We start from the raw sequence: 15,643 nt of genomic DNA, 5'->3' as shown, positions 1-15,643 counted from the left end.
ACCATAGAAAGAGTTTGGAAAGAGTGGAGAGGAGATTTAAACGTTTGGTTCCCGGGATGAGAAACTTCAGTTATGAGGATAAATTGAAGACACTCAGATTGTTATCCTTGGAGAGAAGAAGGCTAAGAGGAGATGAGGAGATTTGATAAAGATGCTCAAAATCATGAAAGGTCTGAACAGAGTAGAAAGGGAGAAACGGTTCTTGCTCATAAAAGATCAAAAAGGAGACGCTACAGATTTTTAAGTAATTTGCAAAATAAACAAATGTGATGTGAGACGAAATTTTTTCACTCAGCATGTGGTTGGGATCTGGCATTCACTACTTGGAAGTGTGATGGAAGCAGGTTCAATCCAGGAATTCAACAAAGCATTTGATGATGATGTGAATAGAAACAGCAGGGATGTGGGGAAAAGGCAGGAGAATGGCATCAGGTCATGATGCACATTGGGAGAGCCAATGCAGACATGATGGGCCAAATGACCTCCTCCCACGCCATAACAAGGGCAAAAGAAACAAGGTTGCCCATCCATAATTGCCCTTGCGAAGGTGGTGCTGAGTGGCTTTCTTGAACTGCTGCAGTCCACGTGGTGTTGGTACACCCACAGTGCTCTAAGGGAGGGAGTTCCAGGAGTTTGACCCAGCCACAGTGAAGGAACACTGATACATTTGCAAGACTCGTGGTGTGTGGCTTGGAGGGGAACTTGCAAATGATGGTGTTCCCATGTATCTGCTGCCCTGATCTTCTAAATGGGAATAAGTGGGTAGCTCTTTTGGCAAGGTTGATGGGTTAATGCCTTGCTTTTGTTTTTCCCGATCAGCTAATTATTCCAAACATTTATCACTCTCTGAATTTCTTGATATTTTTGAATAGTTTATTGCCATGTTTTCTGGCTTTGAGTTAAATTTCAGAGTTTACTTAATGTCACTTCCCAAACACTGGATCTGCAGAACAGGATTTGAAGTTCTCCAGGGTGTATTTGATCAGCACAGTACAGATTAATACATAGATATTCTCAAAGGAATGAAGACAGAAAAGTTCTTCACAAAAGTGACCGGCACTGGGGAGAGGCGATGGCCTAGTGGTGTTATCGCTCGCCTATTAATGTAGAATCTTAGCTAATGTTCTGGGGACTCGGGTTCGAATCCCGCCACGGCAGATGGTGGAATTTGAATTCAATAAAATAAAACTGGAATTAAGAATCTACTGATAACCATGAAACCATTGTCGATTGTCGGAAAACCCATCTGGTTCACTAATGTTCTTTAGGGAAGGAAATCTGCTGTCCTACCTGGTCTGGCCTACTTGTGACTGCAGAGCCACAGCAAAGTGGTTGACTCTCGAATGCCCTCAAGCAAATAGGAATGGGCAATAAATGCTGGCCAGCCAGCGACGCCCATGTCCCATGTATGGAAAAAAAACATGGGCAGCATTCGAGAGAGCATAGTTTGTTTTCCATGGATCATTGACTTTTCACATCTGCTATTATCTACCCAAATGGACTTGTGGGTCAGATAATGCAGGCATAAAGCTTATTACTTGTCACTTCTCTGTTTGACTTTGATAGTTGGATCATAACCATAACTTAGACTCATAGGAAACAGGCCCTTTGGCCCAACTTGTCCATGCTTCTTAAACTGAACTAGTCCCCTTGGCCTACATTTGGCCCATATCCCTCTAAACCATTCCTATCCATGTACCTGCCCAAATGTGTTTTAGATGTTGCAATTGTAGCTGCCTCTACCACCTCTCTGACAACTCATTCCATACACACACCACCCTCTGTATGGAAATGTTGCCCCTCAGGTCCCTTTTAAATCTTCCCCCCTCACCTCAAACCTATGCCCTCTAGTTTTGGACTGCCCTATCCTGGGAAAAAGGCCTTTGTTATTCATCTTATCAATGCCCCTCATGCTTTTATAAACCTCCATAAGGTTCCCTCTTATTCTCCAACACTCCAAAAAAAAAACTTGAATAATCTTGTTATTTGCTTGGCTGACTGGCTGAACTTGGTTTCTGAGTGAGGAGGTCATGGGTTTGAACTCTGTTCTAGATACTTGAGCACAAAATATAAAGCCACACTTCAGTGCAGCGCTGTGTTATTTTTCAGTTGAGACGTTAACTGAGGCTCCGTCTGTTATCGCAGGTCGACATGAAGCGTTCCTTAGCACATCTTGAGGAAAAGCATGAACTCACATTGTCCTGGTGTGCTGGCTAATATCTGTTCCTTCTGGAACCTGACTATGCGTAGATTTGCTGCCTTATTTTCCCACTTTACAACAATGACTGGACCGACAATGCAGAATGTTGTTTATAGAGAGGTGTAAATTGAATAAACAAGCAATTGCCATATTAATTCCTTGTAGACGAGTCCATACAGTGGTTAGTTCTGCTGTCTCACAGCACCGAGAACCTGGGTTCAATTCTGGTCTCGGGTCACAGTCTGTGTGGAGTTTGCACGTTCTCCCCATGTCCATGTGGGTTTCTCCCAGGTGCTTCGGTTTCCTCCCACACTCTAAAGCTGTTTAGGTTAGATTAATTGGCCGTGCTAAAAAAATTGCCCCTTGGTGTCAGGGAGATTAACAGGATAAATACGTGGGGTTACAGGAATAGGCCCGGGTGGGATTGTGGTCAGTGCAGACTTGATGGGTCTAATGGCCTCCTTCTGCACTGTAGGGATTCTATGAGATCAGCTGGAGCTTGAGTTTCAATTTCTCTGTTTTAATTACGAGCATGTTATGCCATCTTCATTTGTTCATAGGATACGAGTGTCACTGGCAAAGCCAGAATTTGTTGCCCATCCGTAATTGCCCTTGCGAAGGTGGTGCTGAGTGGCTTTCTTGAACTGCTGCAGTCCACGTGGTGTTGGTACACCCACAGTGCTCTAAGGGAGGGAGTTCCAGGAGTTTGACCCAGCCACAGTGAAGGAACACTGATACATTTGCAAGACTCGTGGTGTGTGGCTTGGAGGGGAACTTGCAAGTGATGGTGTTCCCATGTATCTGCTGCCCTGATCTTGTAGATGGTAGAGATTGTGGATTTGGAAGATGTTGTGGAAGAAGCCTTGGTAATTCTATGCATCTATACATCAGTATTGGATGGGACCTCTTTGTCCTGAATAGTGTTGAGCCTCTTGAGTGTTATTGGAGCTGCACTCATCCAGCCAAGCAGACAATATTCCATTATACCCCTGACTTGTACCCTGTAGGTGATGAACAGGTTTTGGGGAATCAGGAGATGAGCTACTCAGGATTCCCAGCCTGTGACCTGCCCTTGTAGCCATAATCTTTATGTAGCTGGTCTAGCTCAAGTACTAATGATGGAGGATTGAATGATGGTAATGCCATGGAGTGGCAAAGTTAGACTTTGTTCGAAACAGTCATCACCTGACATTTATGTGGTGTGTATAGGATGCTACCGGGACTTGATGTTTTGAGTTCTAAGGAGAGGCTGGACAGACTGGGACTTTTTTCTCTGGAGCGTAGGGGGCTTAGGGGTGATCTTAGAGGTCTATAAAACAATGAGAGGCATAGATCAGCTAGATAGTCAATATCTTTTCTCAAAGGTAGGAAAGTTTAAAACTAGAGGGCATAGATTTAAGGTGAGGCGGGAGAGACACAAAAGGATCCAGAGGGGCAATTTTTTCACACATATGGTGGTGAGTGTCTGGAACAAGCTGCCAGAGGTAGTAGTAGAAGCTGGTACAATTTTGTCTTTTAAAAAGCATTTAGACAGTTACATGGGTAAGATGCGTATAAAGGGATATGGGTCAAATGCAGGCACTTGGGACTAGCTTAGGGGTTAAAACAGGGCTAGCATGGACAAGTTGGGCAAAAGGGCCTGTTTCCGTGCTGTAAAACTCTATGACTCTATGTTATATACCTCTGCCACTTTTGCACCAAAGCCTGAACATTATCTAGGCTATGCTGCATGGGGCACTGACCAACCAAAGTGAACCTTCTATGGAAAACTTGAGTCTTGAGTTTGCTGTCATGGCATCAGAGGAAGCATTTACAAGGACACTCCGAATGCTTAGCTTTGGTGCTTTGTTATTGACTTTGAGGGCTGCAAGGAGCTCGTCTGGGATTGCTATACCTAGCAAAACTAAACAAAGTAAAAGTCTCACAGCACCAGGTTAAATTCCAACAGGTTTATTTGATAGTAAATGCCACAAGCTTTCGGAACGCTGTTCCTTCATCAGGTGAGTGGAGACTTCTGATTAGAAACAAGGCATTCGAAGGTACACACACTGAGTTACCCCAGTCCAACGCCAGCATCTCCACATCATGAAAACCAAATAAAGGACAGGCCAGCCTCTATCTAAAACAACAGAATAGCAGAGAGAAAACGCAGGCAGAGGAAATATTGAGTCAGTCACTCGTCCAAAACAAAATTGTCTGCAAATATCCTATTTTCAGCATAATCTTCTAGGACAGATCAGCCTCTGAGTCACCTAGATCTCCACTGGAACTCATCCAGGTGATGAATATTGTCAGCCAAGTGGACAATATTCCATTATACCCCTGACTTGTACCCTGTAGGTGATCCCTGGCGATCCCTGGTAGATTGATCCCTGGCGCTGTGAGGCAGCAGTGTTAACTACCATGCCACTGTATGCCCTGATGATGCAGCAAAGATCATTGATAAATTAGTGGAAGATGGTTTGGCCTAAGACTCCACCCTGAGGAAGTCCTGCAGTGATGCCTTGGAACTGAGAAGATTGATTCCCAACAATCACAACCACCTTCCTTTGTGCTTAGTCTGACCCCAAGTAATGAAGCATTTTTTCCTGAATCTCATGAACAACATTTTTACTGAGGCTTTTTGTTGTCACATTCAAAGAATAAATTTTTGGTCAAATGTTGCCCTGATGTCCAAGGTGGTCACACTGACCTCAGTTTTAATACTGTTAGTTTCTGCATCACACAGTGTAAAAAACCATCAAGCCCAAGCAATGATTTTTTTGTGAACCTGTTCACAGACAGTGGGTTAACGTAGAACAATGTCAAGTTGCGTGCATGGGAAAAGTATGAAAATAAATAATATGTGTTGACTTCCCATGTAAGTTATTTGCGAATGGAATGTAGCTCTGTTCTGGGGAAAGCACAGCGATGTGGAGCCTGAAAAACAAGACAGAAATGCCGCAGAATTTGTTGCGAGCCTGACACTTTCGGGAATTCTTTCAAGCTGAGTTCAGAAAGCTGGAATGAACTCTCCACATTCCATACTCACAGTTAGAGGCTCAGAGTAAAATGAATATTGATGGTTTCAAAGTTGTCTTTTCTGAAAGAAGACAATCAGCATAAAAGAAAGCAAAGAAATATGTAGTGCACGTAAATTATTAAGATGTAACAGAGGCATGTCTTTCAATGCTCAAAACCATACCGCATGGTAGGTTGTTACATAAAGTTAAAACTCATGGGATCCAGGGTAAGGTATCTAAATGGATACAAAATTGGCTTCTTGACAGAAGCCAGAGGGTGGTTGTAGAGAGTTGTTTTTCAAACTGGAGGCCTATGACCAGCCTCAGGGATCAGTGCTGGGCCCACAGTTATTTGGCATTTATATTAACGATTTGGGTGAGAATATAGGGGGCATGGTTAGTAGATTTGCACATGACACAAAAATTGGTGGCATAGTGGACAGTGAAAAAAGTTTTCTCCAATTGCAATGGGATCTTGATCAATTGGGCCAGTGCGCTAACGAATGGCAGAAGGAGTTTAATTTAGACAAATGCAAGGTGATGCATTTTGGTAGATTGAACCAGAGCAGGACTTATTCAGTTAATGGAAGGGCACTGGGGATAGTTATAGAACAAAGAGATCTAGAGGTACACCTTCATAGCTCCTTGAAAGTGGAGTCACAGGTGGACAGAGTGGACATTCGGCATGCTTAGTTTCATTGGTTAGAACATTGAATCAGGAGTTCGAATATCTTGTTGAAGTTGTACAAGTTGGTAAGGACACACTTGGAATACTGTGTGTAATTCTGGTCATCCTATTATAGAAAGGATATCATTAAACTAGGAGGAGTGCAGAAAAGATTTACTGGGATGCTACTGGGACCTGATGGATTGAGTTATAAGGAGAGGCAGAATAGACTGGGACTTTTTTCTCTAGAGCGTAGGAGACTGAGGGGTGATCTTATAGAGGTCTATAAAATAATGAGGGGCATAGATCAGCTAGATAGTGAATATCTTTTCCCAAAGATAGGGGAGTCTAAAACTAGAGGACATAGGTTTAAGGTGAGAGAGGAAAGATACAAAAGTGTCCAGAGGGGTAATTCTTTCACACACACGGTGGTGAGTGTCTGGAGCAAGCTGCCAGAGGTAGTAGTAGAGGTGGGTACAATTTTATCTTTTAAAAAGCCATTCGATAGTTACATGGGTACGATGGATATAGAGGGATATATGGACCAAATGCGGGCAACTGGGATTAGCTTAGGGGCTTTTAAAAAAAAGGGTGACGTGGACAAGTTAGGCCGAAGAGCCTGTTTCCATGCTGCAAACCTCTATGACTCTAATACAAGTATTGTTTGAATCTTTTCCTTTAAAGCATATCCATTTCAGATTATGTCAAGTTCACAAACCTGTCCCTTGCTGGCTCGGCTGGTGACACAGTACATGAGCCATGCACAACAGAAGGTTGGATCTGGTTTTTTCTGCGTGGGCTGTGGGCAGCAACCCGAGTGCTAGGGACAGCACATTGAGCGAGTGCTCCTGAACTGGGCCAGCGCCATCATTCAGCATGAGTCAGCGCCTATATGCAAGCGGTCGGAAAACTGAACTGTGTCTCATGTCATCCTGCTTGATTGGTGATACAAGTTTTCAAGCAATTAAATGCCACCTGAGATGACAAGACATGGGGGCAGAAGCAGGCCATTTGGCCCATCGGGTCTGCTCTGCCATTCGATGAGATCATGACTGATCTGAAATGATAATCTTCACATCCACTTTCCCGCCTTATCCCTAATGGCTCCCACAGTCCAAAGATGAATGGGTTAGGTTGATTAACCATTCTAAATTGTCCCTTTATATCAGGAGATTGGCAAGGTGAAAGCATGGTGTTACGGTGATAGGGCCTGGCTGGCAATCTTGTCGGTGTGATCTCAATGGACCAACTGGCTTCCTTCTGTATTGAAGGAATTTTCTGATTCTATGAGTGCTTGATTCCCTTACTGATTAAAAGTCTGTCTATCTTAGTTTTGAAGTTACTTAATGACCCAATCTCTGAGGTAAGGAGTTGCAAAGGTTCACTCCTCTCTGAGAGAAGAAATTCCTCCTCATCTCTGGCTTATGTATGTGACCCTTTACTCTGAGATTATGGGGTCCTTAATTATGCTTTTCTGAGGCAACGGAAAATGTAGACAGAGTCAATGGATGGGGGGGCTGGTTTGCATGATGGTCTGGGCTACCCTTTGTCGTTTCTTGCGATCTTGGACAGAGCAGGAGCCATACCAAACTGTGATACACCTGGAAGAGATGCTTTCAATGATGCATCTATAAAAAGTGGTGAAAGTTATAGCAGAGATGACAAATTTCCTCAGCTTCCAGAGAAAGTAGAGGTTAGTGACTTTCTTAACTATAGTATTAGCATGGAGGGACCAGGACAGGTTGTTGGTGAACTGGACACCTAGAAACCTGAAACTCTTGACCATTTCCATTTCATCACCGTTGATGTAGACAGGAGCATGTCCTCCACTGTGTTCCCTGAAGCTGATGACTATCTCCTTCATTTTACTGACATTGAGGGAGAGATTATTGTCGTCGCACGACTTCACTAGATTCTCTGGGTGGGATTTTACAGTCTCACTTATTCTGAAACCGTAAAATCCCGCCTGAGGTCAACGGACATATCTGTGTTCCACCCCCTCAGTCGCTCTGATTCCACTGGCAGGCGGGGCAGTAAAATTCCAGCCTCTATCTCTTTCCGGTACTCCGTCTCATCATTGGGTTACCTCCTATTCTCCAAAGATGTGTGGATTAGGTTAATTGGCCATGCTAACTTGCCCCTTAATATCGGGGGGGAGGGGGGTGGGGTGGGGGTGATTGGCAGGGTAAATATATGGAGTTACGTGGATAGGGCCTGGGTTGGATTGTTGTCATGAAGGCTGAATGGGCCAAATGGCGGCCTCCTGCACTGTCAGGATTCTATGATAAGGGGACCAAAACTATTCACAGTTTTCCAGGTGCAGTGTGATTAATTTTAGCAAGGACTTCACTATTTTTATACTCCATTCCCTTTGCCACAGTATTTTTTATCAGAGAGGTCATAATGGTTAGGGAATACTCCCACAATTTGACCATTGAGTCAAAAGATACACTAAGCAATTCTATTAGGGATGGTGTACAAAGTCAGTAGCAAACTATTCAAAAGTCAGCTCTGAAAGCAGTTGAAAGTTCTCTCCCTCGCTACAGGATGATGTGATAAGAGTTCTCACTGATCAGTGTTCAGTATCTGCCATATAATACACATCTGTTTGTGCGGATCGGCTGCTTTTAACTTTTTTCCATTATGATGTTTACCCCTCGCTTTCGAAGATTTGAAGTTGTTTACTTAGAGATTTTTAAAAATTATACATTTTTAGAACTTTCTGGCTCTGAATACTGTGCAGTACTGCAGCCTGTGAGGTAATGTATAGCTTTTACGACTCCCTTATTGCCATGGATTGATATAACATGGCCTCTTTGTAATAAGAATCTTGTGATGATTTACAATTCCCTCACATCATCCATTTCACACTCATGGAACCACTCAGCCAGATATCAGCAATGAGAATATTCAGACTAGGGACAGATTCAACTTTCCTTCTCAAGAAATGCCTACCTCAAACACTGTCTTGGGGACTGATTCACCTTCCTTAAGCAACGTGAGTGGTTACTTTCTTTGAGTTCGCTGTGGTTTTGGTCAATCTGATATATATTGCAGTGATGACAGCAAGGTTATCATCGTTCGATGTTATAATGGAGGAAATCCGACAGCAAGGTTTGACATGCTTGGTTAAATGTGGAAATCCAAAAGTTGTTGTCAGGGATACCCTGATAGCCTATCTGTGTGGAGTTTGCACGTTCTGCCTATGTCTGCATGGGTTTCCTCTGAGTGCTCTGGTTTCCTCCCACAATCAAAAGGTGTGCAGGTTAGGTGGATTGGCTGTGTTAAAATGCCCCTTAGTGTCACAAGATGTGTAGGTTAGGGGGAATTAACCATGGTAAATATGCAGGGTTACAGGATAGGGCGGGGGAGAGGGCCAGGATAAGATGTTCTGTCAGGGAGTCAGCGCAAAGTCATTGGCCGGAACTCTATCACCTCACCCGCCCAGAACTGGGGCAGTCGAAGGTCCAATAACAAAAATCTCTACTGACCTCTGATGGAAATTTACGTTCTCACCCGAGTACGACCGTAAAATCCCACGCATAGGGCCAAATGGCCTCTGCTGCACTGTAGGGATTCTATGATCCCAGCTGCACTTGTCCATTGGGTTTACATTTAAAATGGTTGAAAATGTTGGATCAGGTGCATTAGGATTATTAGTTTTCAATGGCGTGCAAAGTGATACTACATCTGTAATAGTCACCATTTTAGTTTCAAAAAGTTCTCACGTTCCTCCAAGTGAAATATCTGACCACAGAACAACATGCTGAACCTTGGTTTAGATATGAGAAAATAATGCACATCGTAACTGCAGTGCTGTTGACTGTTATTCATGCAGAACCAAAATTATTTTCAAGTTCAAAGCATAGTTTTAAAATAAAATATAACATTTTCTGATTGACCAAAAAAAAACTGACAATAACCACTGAACAACCTCTCTGGCCCCGAAAAATTAATTTCAGAAACATCAACTCTCATTCCCTTTGAAGAAAGTGAATGTTGAAGATTTTTAAATATTTATTTGTTTTACATTTTCTGTCTGTCTCATTCATTTCCCTTTGTCCAAACTATATTTCCCAAATTTATTTTGCATGATTTAAATCTAATTTCTATTTCTTGCTTTCTGCTTCCCAATGAGACTCTGCGGGTTGGGATTTACCAGTCGCGTTCACCCCAAAACCAGAAAATCCCACCCAAGGTCAATGGATCTTTGCATCGTCTCCTCCTTTCCTCCCCACCCCCAACACAACCCACGTCCCCTGCTATATCCCCTGTGGTGGGTGAGATGGGTAAATTCCTCCCTGCATGCCTCAATGAGGACTCTTCAGTCTGTTGGCCTGAAGGGCCTCACTGTTGCTTGCTCTGTTCTCAGATGCCACAGATTCACTGTAGAGGGGGTGGAACAGACCTCAGATGAGAGACCGTCTCCACTGCTCAGTCCACGTATAGTCTGTGGGCAGTTGTCACACAGATACACAGCGAGTCCCCAGTCTTTCGTAAGATAGAGAAGCAGAATTAGGCCATTTGGCCCATCAAGTCTGCTCTGCCATTTGATCGTGGCTGATATGCTCCTCATCCCCATTTTCCTGCCTTCTCCCCATAACCCGTCAACCCATTACCGATTACAAATCTGTCTAACTCCTCCTTCAATCTACTCACTGTGCCAGCATCCACCACACTCTGGGGTAGCGAATTCTACACATTCACAACCTTTCAGTGCCAGGGCCTAAATGCAGGTCACCGGCTTTTCAAAGGTTGCTCTTAATCACCTTATTTTCGAATTGGATAGAAACCACATGACATTGTGAAATCCTGTCAACTTGTGAAATTGAACTGTGTACTGTCTGGGATCTGCAGTTAGTGTTACATTGCCTGTAAAATTCCAAATTAACACACTAGTGTCACAGCAATGCTTGAATTAAAATTAGCCTGTAAGTGGATCACTATTTCAAATTGAAATCAATGCCATGCTGTGGCTGTCTCTTTTAGAATAATGTTCTTCATTACCTGTTTGAAATGCATAGCTACCAAGGGTGAAGCTCCATTGCCAGACCAACAATATACTTACAGCAGGCACGCTCACAAAACATTGCTGTATTTGCATCCACCACTGGCTGCTGGTGTGGAGAGCTCCACCACTGGCTGTTGGCGTGGGGAGCTCCACCACTGGCTGTTGGCGTGGGGAGCTCCACCACTGGCTGCTGGTGTCCGGAGCCCCACCACTGGCTGCTGGTGTAGGGGGCACTATTAGAGACAGCCAGTACCCAGGGTGATTCTTAGATACACAATGAAGAATAGATCAGTTAGGATGAATCTTCAGGTAGAAAGTGTGAAGTGAACTAAAGGAAGTACTCACCAGACTGATGTTTGTTTTGCTGTGGTTGTGTTTCAGAGGGGTTAGCAGTGGGAGTTGGATTTGGCGCTATCGGAAAGACTGCCTCTGCGACATTTGAGAGTGCACGGTAAGTCTGTACATCTTTCACAGTTTGAGGTGTTCCTGACCCACAGTTACACTGGCAGAGGAATTCAGTGACTTTTGGACAAACCTTGTTTCAGCAGCTGTTTCACCTCAGCAAGAGGGAAATTCTGATCGCAAAGAAAAAGTGCTGGAAAATCTCAGCAGGTCTGGCAGCATCTGTAAGGAGAGTAAAGAGCTGACGTTTGGAGTCCAGATGACCCTGTGTCAAAGCTAAAGCTGCCAGATACAGCGATTTTCCAGCGTTTTCTCTTTTTGGTTTCAGATTCCAGCATCCGCAGTAATTTGCTTTTACTTATGGGAAATTTGAGACTGTGGTTTCAAACTAAGAGCAGAAACTAGTTTCTCAGACCCTCAGGTGAGGGGAAGGAAATGACATAATATGGGTGCAAACTCAGAGTTTGGGAATCTCACTGAAATGATGGTGTTTTCAGCAGGACATGGAATAAATATGATTTTGCATGAGAGGAAACAACTCTGGTAGATGTGACTGTAACTAAATTGATGGATACAAGGACAGACCAGACTGAGAGCTGATTCAAACCTCGCTGTGGGTATTTCAATATGCAGTGCTGGCATTCTGCACAGCCTGGTGTGTAATCACAAATACTCCACCACTGATGGCCGTGCCTCAGAGGCCGAGGCACGAAGCTGCAGAATTGCCTCCCTAACACACTCTGACTTTCTATCTCTTTCTCCTTGTTGTGGGGAAATTTCAAGAGGTGGCCACTTGTGTCTTAAACTGAGACAATTCAAAGATTGCAAGGCAAAATCTCTGTGCAAAAGGACACAATAAATTTATTTAACATGAAATGTAAGACAAAATAATACAAATTTACAGCTGACCGGAGTCTTCATGAAAAGTTAAACAGTTCTACGAATAGAGTTACAGAATAAATGGCTATATACCATTTATATAGATGATCTGGAGGAGGGGGCTGAGTGTAGGGTGACAAAATTTGCTGATGACACACAGATGAGTGGAAAAGCAAATTGTGCGGAGGGTGTGGAAAGTCTGCAGAGGGATCTGGATAGGCTGAGCGAGTGGGCGAGGACCTGGCAGATGGAGGTACAATGTTAGCAAGTGTGAGGTTATCCACTTTGGCAGGAATAATAGTAGGAGGGATTACTATTTAAAGGGCGAAAAGCTGCAGCATGCTACGGTGCAGAGGGACCTGGGGGTCCTTGTGCATGAGTCGCAAAAACCCAGTCTGCAGGTGCAGCAGGTGATCAAGAAGGCGAATGGGATGCTGGCCTTCATAGCGAGGGGGATTGAATATAAAAGCAGGGAGGTCTTGCTGCAACTGTACGGGGCACTGGTGAGGCCGCAGCTGGAGTACTGTGTGCAATTTTGGTTGCCGCACTTGCGCAAGGATATTTTGGCCTTGGAGGGAGTGCAGAGGAGGTTCACTAGGCTGATACCGGAGATGAGGGGGTTAGCCTATGAAGAGAGACTAAATAGACTGGGTCTGTACTCGTTAGAGTTTAGAAGGATGAGGGGGGATCTTATAGAGACATATGAGATAATGAAAGGGATGGATAGGGTAGAGGTAGAGAGATTCTTCCTGCTCAGAAAGGACAGTAGGACTAGAGGGCACAGTCTCAAGATAAGGGGGGGGAGCAGTTTAGATCGGAGTTGAGGAGGAACTTCTTCACTCAAAGGGTGGTGAATCTCTGGAATTCTCTGCCCGTTGAAGTGGTGGAGGCTACCTCGCCAAATATATTTAAGTCACGGGTAGATAGGTTTTTGACAGACAAGAGAATTAAGGGTTCTGGGGAGAAAGCGGGAAAGTGGAACTGATCCACTTCCGATCAGCCATGATCTTATTGAATGGCGGGGCAGGCTCGAAGGGCTAGATGGCCTACTGCTGCCCCTATTTCTTATGTTCTTATGTTCTTAACCTCTCCCGAAGAGCTGATTTCCAGAGTCAAATATAGATGAATGCTTTTTGATCATCAATAATTCCATCTTTCATTAGGTTAAAGTCAATTCCATTCAATAAATATAGATCAATACAAATCTCTGTCAAATACCCTGGCCAATCATAAGATACTTAAGAGCATAGCAATATCTTATTCATTCAACTAATTCTGGACGTGTCGTCTCCTTAGCATGAGCTAACTTTCTGTTGCTTGGTTACGGCGACACAACCGCAATGAATATTCCCACCGGCTCAGTGCCAAGTGGAATAGACACGTGAGCCTGTAGCCAGGTCCCATATCAACATTGTGTTTGGGCAATTAATTGAACCATGTCAATGTTGCATAATGCGTTTCCTCTTAGGAATGCTGCCTGATAAGACTTGCTGACTCGCTTGTTCCCAGACCTTTTGGCTTTAAACTCTTGACTCTGACCGCCATTCCTTTCGGAATTCCTACTTGACCAAAGCGCGCATTCACTATAAAATACATTTAAAATATCAGCATATATGCTTTTTTTTAAATCATAACTATCGGCTTTGACTCATTTACTGCATCCACATATGTGTAAGCTGTCTGTGTTAGCTTGACCAGTAATCATTAATTAATTCTTTACTGATTTCTTCTTTCTATGAAAGACTGTATTCTGCTTTTAAACATATTACCCAATTAGAATTCCCCTTCCACACTCCTCCTTTAAGATGGTGCTTAAAACCAACCTCTTTGATTACCTGTCCTTATTATCTTCCTTCCGGGTGTTGGTGTCATTTCATTCGATAAACCTGTGAAAAGCCGTGAGAAAGCTTTGTCATGTCAAAGATGCTAAATAAATGCTGGTGGTTGTTCTAATGAATATGCATAGAAGTTTAAGTTTATTTATTAGTATCACAAGGAGGCTTAAGTTAACACAGCAATGAAGTTTCTCTGAAAGTTCCCCAATCGCCATGTTCTGTTACCTGTTCGTGTATGTTGAGGAAGAATTTAGCATGGTCAATGTACCTAACCAGCACGTCTTTCTGTGGGAGGAAACCGGAGCACCTGAAAGAGACTCAGGCAGACACGGGGACAATATGCAGACTCTGCGCAGACAGTGATCCAAGCTGGGGAATTGAACCCGGGTCCCTGGCGCTGTGAAGCGGAAATGCTAACCACTGTACTACTGTGCTGCCCTGAAGATCTGGTATGAAAAAGTGTTTTAAGTCTGGGAGCCAGAAGGACCCCATTAGACATCAGCCTGAGCAGTGTATGACCAGGAGTTAACGTTTTCTGTGGTGCCTCCTCATGTGTAATATTGGCTGCCCCAAGAAGTTTTTGATTTGATTTATTGTTGTCACATGTATTGGGATACAGTGAAAAGGATTCTTTCTTGCGAGTTATATAGACAAAGCATACCGTTCATAGAGAAGGAGAGGGTGCAGAATATATTGTTACAGTCAAAGATAGGGTGTAGAGATAGCTAAACTTAATGTGAGGTAGATCCATTCAAAAGTCTAATGAAAGCAGGGAAGAACATAACAAGAATTTTATAGATACTTTTTTGAGAGCCTGAGTCCTCCTCCTTTAATGCATTATTTTCCACCTTTTTATTCTGGAGCAGCCTGGTGTGCTTAAAAAGCACATTTGGGTATCACCTTGGTCCCAGGCATCTGCCATTCTTGCTCAGCAATCACCTTTGAGCAGGAATGTAAGGAGAGATGAGGGGAATTGATGTCCAGAGCTTCCCCTCTCCCTGTGGGAAGGCATATGGCCTTTGCAGCTCTCTGCCGTGACATGCCCAAAATTAATAATTCACAGGCAGTGGCGTAGTGGTATTGTTGCTGGACTGGTAATCCAGCGACCCAGGGTAATGATCTGGGGACTTGGGTTCGAATCCTACCACGCCAGATGGTGAAATTTGAATTCAATGAAAATCTGGAGTTAAAAATCTACTGGTGACCAGAAAACCATTGGCAATTGCCATAAAAACCCATCTGGTTCACTAATGTCCTTTTGGGAAGGAAATCTGCTGCCCTCACCTGGTCTGGCCTACATGTGACTCCAGATCCACAGCAATGTAGTTGAATCTTAACTGTCCTCAGGGATGGGCAATAAATACTTTCCCAGCCACATCCCATAAACAAATTTAAAAAAACAACAGAATGAGCCTCTGAACAGAGCATCTGACAAACTGCACCACTTCACTCTGAACCATTTATTAAATTAAAGTTCAAAGAATAAATAGTAACTGTATCTGGCAGCTGGTTCTTATAAAACCTTCCTGGATGCTGACCTTTAAAACCAACTCAAAGTGTTGTTCTTAGATTGAGGTCAGGTCATCCTTTGAACATCTCTTCATACTCTGCAGCTAAGTAGCCTTTATTTTTTTTATGGTGTATAAG

General features: G+C 43.6%; 1 protein-coding gene across 2 annotated transcripts in view; it reads left to right on the top strand.

Moving 5' to 3' along the window:
* slc39a11 (solute carrier family 39, member 11) overlaps positions 1 to 15,643 on the top strand; it is a 701,093-nt gene that overhangs the window by 463,249 nt on the left and 222,201 nt on the right. For both annotated transcript variants that reach the window (XM_080209531.1, XM_080209530.1), the window contains exon 6: positions 11,262 to 11,331. In XM_080209531.1, the coding sequence (XP_080065657.1) occupies positions 11,262 to 11,331 (70 nt within the window). The remainder of the gene's footprint in view (positions 1 to 11,261; positions 11,332 to 15,643) is intronic.

The sequence above is a fragment of the Carcharhinus amblyrhynchos genome, chromosome 21, assembly GCF_965287045.1.
Source record: "Carcharhinus amblyrhynchos chromosome 21, sCarAmb.v2.hapA, whole genome shotgun sequence".
NCBI classification, from domain to species: Eukaryota; Metazoa; Chordata; class Chondrichthyes; order Carcharhiniformes; family Carcharhinidae; genus Carcharhinus; species Carcharhinus amblyrhynchos.
This window is presented reverse-complemented; position numbering and strand designations above follow the sequence as displayed.